Source organism: Microcaecilia unicolor, chromosome 14 (assembly GCF_901765095.1).
Source record: "Microcaecilia unicolor chromosome 14, aMicUni1.1, whole genome shotgun sequence".
NCBI lineage: Eukaryota > Metazoa > Chordata > Amphibia > Gymnophiona > Siphonopidae > Microcaecilia > Microcaecilia unicolor.
In genome coordinates this window covers 13,319,860-13,332,244 of record NC_044044.1, presented here as the reverse complement: position 1 = coordinate 13,332,244, position 12,385 = coordinate 13,319,860, and the positions used below count along the sequence as shown (strand labels likewise).

The 12,385-nt window shown below is 45.1% G+C and overlaps 1 protein-coding gene across 6 annotated transcripts in view; it reads left to right on the top strand.

Moving 5' to 3' along the window:
• GIGYF1 (GRB10 interacting GYF protein 1) overlaps positions 1-12,385 on the top strand; it is a 316,678-nt gene that overhangs the window by 163,712 nt on the left and 140,581 nt on the right. For all 6 annotated transcript variants that reach the window (XR_003939962.1, XM_030186350.1, XM_030186348.1 and 3 more), the window contains exons 12-13: positions 8,289-8,437; positions 8,531-8,690. Coding sequence is in view for 5 of the 6 variants with exons in the window: in XM_030186350.1 (XP_030042210.1) it covers positions 8,289-8,437; positions 8,531-8,690 (309 nt within the window). In the remaining variant the exon portion in view is untranslated. The remainder of the gene's footprint in view (positions 1-8,288; positions 8,438-8,530; positions 8,691-12,385) is intronic.

Genomic DNA, 12,385 nt, shown 5'->3' with positions numbered 1-12,385 from the left:
TTCAGTTTTTATTAGCAGGCATTTGTCTATTTCTCTGTTTAGGTTTATTGTTCCAAGATATATTTGTTACACTTCGTTTTTGTCTACGAATTTTGCATCTGTTCCATGAGGAAGGAGAAATGTTTCTATAATAACTATTCCTTCTGCTTTAAGAGCAATTCTAACTGACCAAGGAGCATACTGTCTTGTATGACAGAGATCTGTTCAGTGTTCTCTATCTCTCTCTTCTGGTAGATGGTCATAACTCACAAGTCTCTGGATTCATCTGCTATGATTAAAGGAAAGACAGTTATCGGATAAGACATAAGTTTTTATTTTCAGGCTTGCACCTGCCTGGTTCTTTCATTTGGAGCAGTGTGTTGTCTGAATTCTGCAGTGATAGTGTGTTCTTAGCTCTTATAAGACAAGAGCAGGATCTGATGCACTGCACAGCTGCAACTCATGGAGATCTGCATGGGTGTGCATCTGAATTTGGCATATTTATTTTTATTTGTGAATGCTTGAAAGAAGTTAACTCGGCTTTTATTATAATTGATTTTTAGGCTCTTTTTTCTATGGTTTTTTTTGTGTAATTTTTTTATATAATGTATAAACTACACAGCTTTTTGATTAGTGGTGTAGAAATAAAATTATTATGAATATTATTGCTACTATTGTGTTAACACTATTTACAGTAATCAGCTCTGGGGATAATGAGAACAAGGATGAGTTTTGATCAAAGACAGAGACAAAGTTCAGATGCGATGCAAAGTATAAAACAAGAATACACAACTGGATTAATTTAATGCTGAAAAGTCAGATTAGATTCAAAAGTGACATCTTAAATGCAGTTCTGAATAACCAGGGACGAGGGGGAAGGTGCCCAAGAGTTTGGAAAGTGAATTGATTTGCACTTAGATGAGTTTAAAAATAGTTAAGTACAGATCCAGTCAAAGACATCCTGTAAGCAGCAATTGTAGAGATGTATCAGCAGAGAAAGGAGAGAAAACAGTATTTGTACATCTACATAATGGTAAGAATTACCACCCAATGATTGGATGACCAGTAACAGAGGGACGTGAGACATTGAAGAGGGTTAGGACAATGAATAAGCCCTGCAGTACTCCACAATAAGAGCGAAAAGAGAGTAAATCAAATAGGATTTTCCCCAAACCTGATATGATCTAGAAGAAAACCATAAATATACTGAGTCTGTGATCCCAATATCTATCTTGGAGACATGAGATAAGGAGTCCATGATCAATCAGTTTGAATGATGAAGAGACCTAATGATACGACAATAACAAAAACAATTGTGAGCCTGCTAGGGACAGAGAAAGTACCTGCATATAATATATGTAAACTGCTTTGGTTGTAGCCACAGAAAGGCAAGATATCAAATTCATGTTCCTTTACCCTATATTGTGCTTTAGTACTAGAAGATGTGATACGACAATGACTGAGTTGCATTGAGCTAAGGAACAACTGATCTCATTGTTTGACTGTAAGCTGTGTTTCAGTGCTGTGATCGGTCCAAAAACCTGCTTGCTGTGGATGAAGGATCAGACCCTTGTCCAAAATTTAGACAGTTGATCTAAAAACTTTTGAGAAAAAAAAGGAGATAAGAAATTGGCTGAAAGTTATTGGGGTTAGTGGGATCTAGCTTCCCCCCCCCCCCCCCCCCCCAAAAAAAACAAAAACAAAAAAAAAAAACAAAACTGGAGAGAGAACATTATTTCATAGTTGAGGGATATAACAGGAAACCAAACAGTCTTGCAAAAGAGGTGAAAATAGAGTCAAGTGAGCAAATTTACATAACAAAGGGACTGGCCAGGGGTGTAGGGGGAGGAAGACAGATTCCAGTGTAAAAGGATGGAACAACTCCCAATGAGAAGGATGAGATTCTGGAGGTTGAGATGATTCAGAATCCAAATTGTTGGTGTAGAGGAAGTGACTAGCAAGGTGGAGACTCTATGAAAAGTGCATTGTGAAGAGAATGACTACTGCTTCCTTCATATATGTTTTGCATGATGGACTTGTTAAGCAAATGAGTGAAACCAAGGGGTCTAATGGCAGGGAGGTTTATCCAGTAGTACGGGGGCCACAGATTTACCAATGGAGGCTAACGTATTATGAATAAAAACAAGTTGCTGTTTGAGGGAAACAGAGGGTAAAGTTGAAACAGAAGACATTTACTGTTCTAAGTCTTCTGGTTTTATGTTATAAAGGAAGCACTTAGGGTATGGAAGGGGAAGAAAAGGGGAAAGAAGATGATGATCAGGTAGGATGGCAGGGAGAGGTAAGGAGCAGTAGAGGAATGAGATCAAGAATGTTTTTCTGAAAGGCTCCGCTTAACACAAGACTACCTCTACTTAGGAAGCAGGTGAAAGCATGGCTCTTCCACCAAGCCTTTAACGAAAGAAGTAACTAACTTGTTAGTCTCACATACTGCAGCGGGACATGTTTATCCACTCCTACCCTTGCTGAGATGATATTTAACCATCTCTCTAACCTCACATGCAACTTTCTTCAAATCAATCACCTTACTTTCTAATTCTTCCTACTTTCTTACTCATCTATATGTTACAACTTTGCCTTACCCTTCGCTACCAATTATAATGTTCTAGTACATATTGTGTTGTCATTGCAAGTAGTATACCATGCCATACTTTGTATTGTTCAAATATTTTTCTCCGAGGACAAGTAGGCTGCTTGTTCTCACATGTGGGTCGGCGTCCATGGCGGCCCCAGGAACAGAGATTTTTTTTTTTTCTAGTAAAGCCTGAAGCTTTGCGACAGCCAGCAAAGCACGGGACGGACGCACCGCGCATGCGCGGCCATCTTCCTGCCTGCACGTGTCCGTTCCCGCCTGTTTTTTTTCTTTTCCGCGGTGGAGAGTGGCTGCTTGTCGGTCTGTCTCCCTTAGGCCCCAGGAAAAACTTAGGCGCCTTTTCACGTGCTGTTCGCTGCTTTTTTTTCTTGTTTCCCGTCACCTTTTTCTTCTTTTTTCCTTTCTAGTAAAAAAAAACAAAAAAACCAAATCCCTCTTTTTTTCCTTAGTTATGGCCCTTAAGTTTCCTTTCGGTTCCGTCGTGGCCATTTTGGGCCACCCATCTGCGGTTCCCTTTTTTGTGCCCTCAGTTGGCACAATCTAGCCGTTTGACTTCGCCGCTGCGATTTTTCCGCTGATGTCATCGAAGCCTTCCAGCGGCTTCAAGAAGTGTGCTCGGTGCCAGCAGTCTATCTCGGGCACTGACCCGCACTCCTGGTGCATTCAGTGCCTTGGGCCTGACCATCGCCCAAACGCTTGCAAGTTGTGTCTTAGCTTGAAAAAGCGGACACAGGTGTGGAGAAGAGCTCTTCGGGACCACCTTTTCGGAGCGCCGACTGATTCCTCGGTGTTGACATCGGCACCGGGGATGGCATCGACATTGGGAGCGCAGGTAATGGCTGTCCGAACGTCCCCTGTAGCTGGAAGTAGTGAGCCGTCAAGTGGGTCTCCACCTGTCTCGAAGGCTCCTGCTGTGCAGGCCCACCGGGACCGACCGATGTCGGACCTGACCCCGAGGAGGTGTATGGATTCCACGTCCTCCTTGTTGGTACCGAGGAGTTCCGATGACGTGCTTCGAGCGAAGGCGAAGAAGCATCGGCACCGGTCTCCCTCGAGGCACGGTACTGGGAGCTCTGGGGCGTGGCGGGTTTCAGCACCCGGAAAGCGCCGATGCCGGGAGGAGCGCTCACCCTCCATACAAGAGGTGTCGGTGCGTCGATCTTCGGACAGCCCGGTACCGCCTCCCAGGCCTTCGCAGATTCCGACTTCGACTCCGGTACCGGCCCCACAGCCTTCCTCGACAGCAACTCTGGAGGAGAGCATTTGAGCCGTTCTTCTAGGTCTCCTGGAAGGGCTGCTGCATCAATCTGTCCTGGTACCGGGGGTGTTTGCGCCCTCGGTACCGTCGATGGAGGTGGCGGCTTGCTCCATGCCTGTGGTGAGGTCCCCGACACCGGTACCGCTTGCGGCATCGGCCTCGGCTGCCACCCAGGTCGACTCCCCATCGATGGAGGGAGCTTCGTCGCCGCCGGCATGGGAGTCGACCTCTAAACATCGCCATCGAGGACATGGTTCTTCGGCGTCGAGACGGGCCCGGTTTCGGAGTGTAGTTCATGAACTCTTGTCCAATACCGAGGAGGATGCCTCCTGGGATGAAGGGGAAGACCCCAGATATTTCTCTTCCAAGGAGTCTTGTGGTCTTCCTTCTGATCCCACTCCTTCCCCTGAGAGGAAGCTTTCTCCGCTGGAGAGTCTGTCCTTCTCCTCCTTTGTCCGGGAGATGTCTGGGCATTCCCTTCCCGTGGTAAATGAGGATGAGCCCAGGACTGAGATGCTCGAGGTCCTGGACTACCCTTCGCCACCTAAGGAGTGATCCACTGCTCCTCTGCATAATGTCCTTAAAGAGACACTGCTGAGGAATTGGATGAAACCATTATCTAATCCCACCATCCCTAAGAAAGCGGAGTCCCAATATCGAATCCATGGAGAACCTGAGTTGATGAGGTCGCAGTTACCTCACGACTCTGTGGTTGTGGGTTCCGCTCTCAGCCAGAAGTACTAGAGATTTCGCCTCGGCGCCCCCGGGGCGAGAGGCTAGGACTTTAGACTCTTTTGGGAGGAAGGCCTACCAGTCCTCTATGCTTGTGTCCGAGATCCAGTCCTACCAGCTCTACACGAGCATTCACATGCGGAACAATGTTAAGCAACTGGCGGACTTGGTGGATAAACTCCCTCCGGAGCACGCCAGGCCTTTTCAGAAGGTGGTCAGGCAGCTGAAGGCGTGTCATAAATTCCTGTCCAAGGGGTGCTTATGACTCTTTTGATGTTGCATCCAGATCCGCTGCTCAGACCCAGCAGCGGCTTGCGGATGTCCCTTGCCGGGGGGGATAATATTTTTGGTGAGAAGGTCGAGCAGGTGGTAGAGCAGCTCCACCAGCGGGAAACCGCCCTCAACAAACTCTCCCACCGGGCGCCTTCAGCATCTACCTCAACAGGTAGACTTTTTTCAGGGGCAGGAGGAATGCTCCCTATGCTTACAATAAGCATAGGTACAATCCACCTTCCTGACAGCCTTCTCAGGCTCAGCCCCCAGCGCGCTCGTTCGCATCAACAGCGTGCGCCCAGACAGGCCCCTGCAAACTCCCCAGCAAAAGCAAGGGATGGGCTTTTGACTGGCTCCAGCTGAGCACAGCTGCCATAAACATACCTCTGCCGGACAATCTACCAGTCGGAGAGAGGCTAAAATTTTTTCACCAAAGGTGGGTTCTTAAAATAGTCCGGTTGGGGTACTCCCTCAGTTTGATCTCCAGATCTCCAAATTGTCCACCGGGAGCTCAGTCTTTCAGCTTCCAGCACAGTCGGGTACTTGCAGAGGAACTCTCTGCTCTTCTCAGTGCCAATGTGGTCGAGCCCATTCCACTAGGGCAAGACGGGCTGCAAAAGAAAACAGAGGGGATGCGTCCCATCCTAGACCTAAGGGCCCTGAACAAATATCTGGTGCGAGAGAAGTTCAGGATGGTTTCCTTGGTTACCCTTCTTCCCATGATTCAGAAAAACGATTGGCTATGCTCTGTGTACTTAAAGGATGCTTACACTCGCATTCCGATACTTCCAGCTCACAGGAAGTATCTGTGATTCCGTCTGGGAACACGGCACTTTCATTATTGTGTGCTGCCCTTTGGACTTGCCTCCACGCTCAGGGTGTTTACAAAATGCCTAGCGGTGGTTGCAGCGTAGCTACGCAGACTGGGAGTGCATGTGTTCCCTTATCTCAACGATTGGCTGGTGAAGAACACCTCAGAGTAAGGAGCTCTACAGTCCATGCACTTGACTGTTCGACTTTTGGAGCTACTAGGGTTTGTCATCAATTACCCAAAGTCCCACCTTCTTCCAGTTCAACAACTAGAATTCATAGGAGCTCTGCTGGACTCTCAGGCAGCTCGGGCCTATCTTCCCGAGACGAGAGCAGACAACCTTCTGTCTCTCGTTTCCATGGCCAGGGCGTCTCAGCAGATCACAGCTCGGCAGATGTAGAGACTTCTAGGCCACATGGCCTCCACGGTTCATGTGACACCCATGGCACGCCTGCACATGAAATCTGCTCAGTGGACCCTAGCTTCCCAGTGGTATCAAGCTGCGGGGATTCTAGAGGATGTGATCCAGCTGTCCACCGATTTTCACAAGTCCCTTCAGTGGTGCACAGTTCGATCCAATTTGACCCTGGGACGTCCTTTCCAAATTTCTTAGCCTTAAAAAGTGCTGACCATGGATGCATCTCTCCTGGGGTGGGGAGCACATGTAAATGGGCTCCACACTCAGGGAGCTTGGTCCTTCCAAGAATCAGGTCTTCAGATCATCTCCTGGAGTTGTGAGCGATCTGGAACGCTCTAAAGGCTTTCAGAGATCAGCTGTCCAATTTCAGACAGACAACCAGGTTGCAATGTATTATGTCAACAAGCAGGGGGGCACCGGATTTCGCCCCCTGTGTCGGGAAGCCGTCCAAATGTGGCTTTCGGCTCGCCGTCACAGCATGTTTCTCCAAGCCATGTATCTGGCAGGCGTAAACAACAGTCTGGCCGACAGGTTGAGCAGGATAATGCAACCTCATGAGTGGTCGCTCAGCTCGGGCTGGGTACGCAAGATCTTCCGGGAGTGGGGCACCCCCTCGGTGGATCTTTTTGGCACTCAGATCAATCACAAGGTCCCTCAGTTCTGTTCCAGGCTTCAGGCCCACGACAGACTAGCGTCAGATGCCTTTTTCCTACAATGGGGAACAGGCCTTCTATATGTGTATCCTCCCATACCTCTGGTGGGGAAGACTTTGCTGAAACTCCAGCAAGACCACAGAACCATGATTCTGATTGTGCCCTTTTGGCCACGTCAGATTTGGTTCCCTCTTCTTCTGGAGTTGTCCTCTGAAGAACTGTGGAGATTGGAGTGTTTTCCAACCCTCATCACTCAGAACAAAGGGGCGCTTCTGCATCCCAACCTCCAGTCTCTGGCTCTCACGGCCTGGATGTTGAGAGCGTAGACTTTGCGTCCTTAGGTCTTTCTGAGGGTGTCTCCCGAGTCTTGCTTCCAGAAAAGATTCCACAAAGAGGTGTTATTCTTTCAAATGGAGGAGGTTTGTCGTCTGGTGTGACAGCAAGGCCATAGATCCTTGCTCTTGTCCTACACAGACCCTGCTTGAATACCTTCTACACTTGTCAGAGTCTGGTCTCAAGACTAACTCCGTAAGAGTCCATAAGAGTCCATCTTAGTGCAATTAGTGCTCTCCATTGTGTAGACGGTTCGGGCAGTCGGTGTTGCAGAATCTTTTTGGGATCTAGAATCGAACTCCACCCCCTAGGCCCATTTTTGTTCTGTTCAAGGCTGCGCTCTCAGCTGTTTCTTCATAGGTCAATTTCTGTTTTGTCCTCACTGTTGTGAGGCCCAATTGACCTTTCTTTGTTGTTTTGAGTGAGCCTAGGGGCTAGGGATACCCCACATGTGAGAACAAGCAGCCTGCTTGTCTTTGGAGAAAGCAAAGTTACTTACCTGTAGCAGGTATTCTCCGAGGACAGCAGGCTGATTGTTCTCAGCAACCCGCCCACCTCCCCTTTGGAGTTGTTTTTAGTCTTTATTTGCTTTTAATATAACTGAGGCGGGAATGGCTGCACATGTGCAGTGTGTCCGTCCCGCGCTTTGCTGGCTGTCGCAAAGCTCTTCAGATTTTACTAGAAAAAAATCTCTGTTCCTGTGGACGTCGACCCACGTGTGAGAACAATCAGTCTGCTGTCCTCAGAATACCTGCTAAAAGTAAGTAACTTTGCTTTACTGCTCTAATTGCCTCCTGCTCATGTTTGATTTATTCTTACTGTACACCATCTTGAGTGAATTCCTTCAAAAAGGCGGTAAATAAACATAGGTAGGATGTGTCACATGCTGAGAGTAACTGATGAGAGTAAGCACAGAGAAATCATGGGATGCACTAGAAGGAGGTTGATTAAAATCACATAAGAGTGAGTACAGGTCAGATATCTGCAAAGATGGAGAATTCGTCAAGAGGCAGTACTGGGGAGGTGAATGATATATTGGGCACCATGTTGACCCGCACCTAGGATTTGTCAGTTGCTGGCAAGTTGTTTATGTTCTCTGTGGTGGTCATGTATTAATGTGCAAAGTGTTGAGCATCACCATTTTTTTTTTTTTTTTTTTGCTCCCTTACTAACCTCACACAATCTCACCTTTTCTCTCTGTATACCTTTTTCTTTTGTAGACTTGGGAGCCTTCAGCCAGCCAGCTCAGTTGAGTCCAGGAGCCCTCTCCAGTCTGTTCTCCTCTCCTGCATCCACCACAACAGCTGCTGCTACTGAATTTTCTGTTGGGGACAATGAGGATGATGATGGCATGAAACATCTTCAGCAGGTACAGCAAGTTTAGTACAAAAACTATGTGAAAAAGCTGACTCTCTCTTAAAACTTGTCTTTCCAACCCTAGTTTGTTTTTGTGGTACTACAGGAGGCGGAAAAGCTTGTGGCCTCATTGCAGGACAGCTCGCTGGAGGAGGAGCGCTTCACACAGACTATGCAGGAGCAGTGTAACACGGCTGCAGCACTGCCCCTTTCACATGAAGCTGCCATGAAATGGTTCTACAAGGACCCCCAGGGGGAGATCCAAGGTATGCCAATGAGGAGCTTGACTCCCTTGACAGCCAGATTATAGTTAGGAGAGGAGATTTTATAGGGAGAGGCAAAATCTTGAAAATTCCGCATTAAACAGTGTTTGACAGTTTCCTTTAGAGCTTTAATGCATTTTGCTGCTACACTAATTTCTTTTCAATCCCCTTACTCTGAGGAACCATTGAGAGTGTATGGCATTGCATCCCTGTTGGGTTATATAAATAGCTTATATAAACAAGTATATTTTTTTCTCCCAGATCAAACAGGACGACATACCCTCACAATGTCACCAACAGGCCCAGTGTGGGAGAGCTTCTGCAGCTTAGATGAATCCAGAAGCTTTTGAGAAGCCTATTGAGTGTGCATGTTACTTCTCACTTGCCACTATCATGTAGGGACCACCTCTATCTTTGGCTGTCTTTTTTTGTAGAGACGGTTTGACATTTCACCATTGCTCCTTTTTGAGAAGTATTAGAGTGAAATTCTTGTATTTCTTGTCACTATTATGTGGGTTCCTAGTGTTCTAGTAGTTCCTTAGGTAGGTTTTTGGCAGTTTACCAATATTATTTCTTTTAATTTAAGATCCTAGAACAACCCCTCTTGGGAATAATTTTTCTACAAATGAGTAATTTCACTGCAGCAGACCTTTTCAGCAACATGTACCAGAAAAGAGCCCCAGTGGCCTTACAAAGCACACCTAGTGTGGTAAGACCAACAGATATACATAACTGGTGATCATTAACTCTATCGTTATAATTTGTGTTTATAGATGAAGTTGATTAAGAGAAATGGCAAGAAAGGATTTTTGGCACTTCTAAGTTCTGAAAATTCATAATTGCGGGACAAATGAGATACATATAACAGTAAAAATATACCTATAGAATGTACAAAGACTATTGTTATAGTGAAAAACTATATAGGACAAAAAAACCTAGACTTATTTTATTATTTGTATTGAAATTTCAAAACAAAATTCAGTCATTCAATTTGAATACAGGAATTGAGCCTGCCATGAGTGGGAAAGTGCGGGGTACAAATGTAACAAAAAAAAAAAATCAGATATGAAAAAACAAAAGAAATACAGGAAATAAGACTTTTAGATCACAAGCAACTGAATGGCCAACCACAATAGACAAACAGTATAAAGAAAATTCTTTATCGTACAGTAAAGAAATTAAATATTTCCAAGGGTAAAGCAAAAAGTCAAAACCAACAGCCAGTATTTGTACAGCATTACCTAGGGGTTACTGCCGTTAACTCACTGCCCTCCCAAACCACAAAAAAATGTAGCAGCTGTTTAAGCTAAAAAAAAAAAAAAAGCTACCCTCAAAATTCCTAAGCACCAGGTCTCTTGGTCTCAAACTCTAAAGTTCCTTATGACGCTTTTATGTCATCTGATACAAAGCAGGAGGAAAAAATATGAGCATTTGAGCCTAGAAAGTGAGCACGCAAAAAATGAAAGTATAAACGCAGTATCATATTTCTGTCCAGTTCCAAAGTGAAAGTTACTAACGAGGTTCTCTCGGTGATAACATCCAGTGAGTTTTCCAAGAAAGTTGTCACATTTAATATTCCAGGGCCATCTCCAAGTTGTGTCTTACTGGAGTATAGCTTCTAAATATACAGGCCAAATTCAAATACTGCACCTGTACAATAAGTAGCATATTTTCAGATATTAACAAACTTCAGGTATTTTCAGACCATTTCCACTGATGAAATTAAAGGAGACTTGGGAAAATTAAAAATTCTTAAATTATTGCACTGGAACTGATTTTCTAAGTATTCCATCTTACAGGCTATTAACGTCTCTTTCCTTAATAGCACATGATTCCGGTCATTCAAACTCTCCCAACTGTTTTTACCCTTTTTAATTGATCCTTCTGCTTGGAAAGTTCTTGACCCCGTACTTTCACTTTAGCCAGCAACTGACTAGGATTATTTAAAAGTACTTGAAAAAAATGTTGGATAAGTATTCAGACCTTTGGTGGATTCCCACAGAGCTTCAAAGTTGATAACAGCTGGCTTCTGTAACACTCCAAAAACTCCCATTTAGTCAAGCCAACCAAGCGTTCTGATATGTCCCTGCAGTGTGCTTCTGATCTCCGCCACCATTTCCCCTCAAACCACAGGAGGGAGGAATACTTTGTGGTTTCTCTCCAACAGAATGTGTAAGCAAGACCATGGCTTCCCCAGATATTGAGCCTGCATGTGCTCACACTGCACTTCCAGGTCTTAGAGGAACAGGCCTCTTTTTTTTTCTGGGAGCAAGAAGACCCGGTCTGCACAGCTCTCCTGTATGCAGTGGAGCTCATTTCCTCCTACATCGATTGAACAAGCAGGGAGCTTAACCTGAACCTGACAGAAAGGCATGCATCTTTACTTTTCTTTTCCCTTCCCTATCACAAATATGCTGATGAGGTCTGTAATGCTTCTTAATCAGCCAGCGGGTCAGGAAGCACACTCACACCATGTCTGATCTTGATGGCCCGTTCAGTCTATTAGAGCTTTATAAGTTCTGAGGTGTGTTTTCCTCTATAGGACCACGTATCAGAAAAGGAGGACGGAAAACCAAACGACAGCCGGCGTGGTTAAAAAGTGAGGTAAAGGAGGCTATTGGAGCTAAAAAGGAATCCTTCAGAAAATGGAAGAAGGAACTGAATGAGGAAAATAAGCGGCATAAGGAATGTCAAGTCAGATACAAAGCGCTGATGATAAAGGCAAAGAGGGATTTTGAAAGATGGTAAAAAATTTTTTAGATACATTAAAAGCAGGAAACCGGCAAAAGAATCGGTTGGCCCACTGGATGACCGGGGTGTAAAAGGGGCGATCAAGGAAGACAAATAGCAGAAAAACTAAATGAGTTCTTTGCTTCGGTTTTCACCGAGGAAGATTTGGGTGGGATACCGGTGCTGGACAGGGTATTCGTAGCTGAAGAGTCGGAAAAACTTATTGAAATATCTGTAAATCTGGAAGATGTAATGGAGCAGTTCTGCAAACTGAAGCGTAGCAAATCTCCCGGTCCGGATGGTATTCACCCTAGGATACTGATAGAACTAAAAAAAATGAGCTGGCGGAGCTGCTGTTATTGATTTGTAATTTATCCTTAAAATTGAGTGTGGTACTGGAAGATTGGAGGGTGGCTAATGTAACGCCGATGTTCAATAAAGGTTCCAGAGGAGACCCGGGAAATTGTAGACCGGTGAGTCTGACGTTGGTGCCGGGCAAAATGGTAGAGACTGTAATCAAGAACAAAATTACAGAGCACGTGCAAAAGCATGGACTAATGGGACAAAGTCAACATGGATTTAGTGAAGGGAAGTTTTGCCTCTGCTGCATTTCTTTGAAGGGGTAAACAAACGTGGACAAAGGTGAGCCGGTTGATATTGTGGATCTAGATTTTCAGAAGGCGTTTGGTAAGGTCCCTCATGAAAGACTCCAGAGGAAATTAGAGGGACACGGGATCGGAGGTAGTGTCTTACTGTGGATTAAAAACTGGTTGAAATGATAATAAGACCAGAAAAAATTTGAACAAAATGAATATTGTTGTAGATGATTAATATCGAGATTGTTGTTTTCCCAGACTTCCAGGTATGACTCCTAATGTTTTTTTTCCTCTGAAATGATTCCTCTTAATATATTAATTCAAAAGGAGTGAAGCCTGTGAAACTGGGATTACTTTAATCAGCAGGAATTG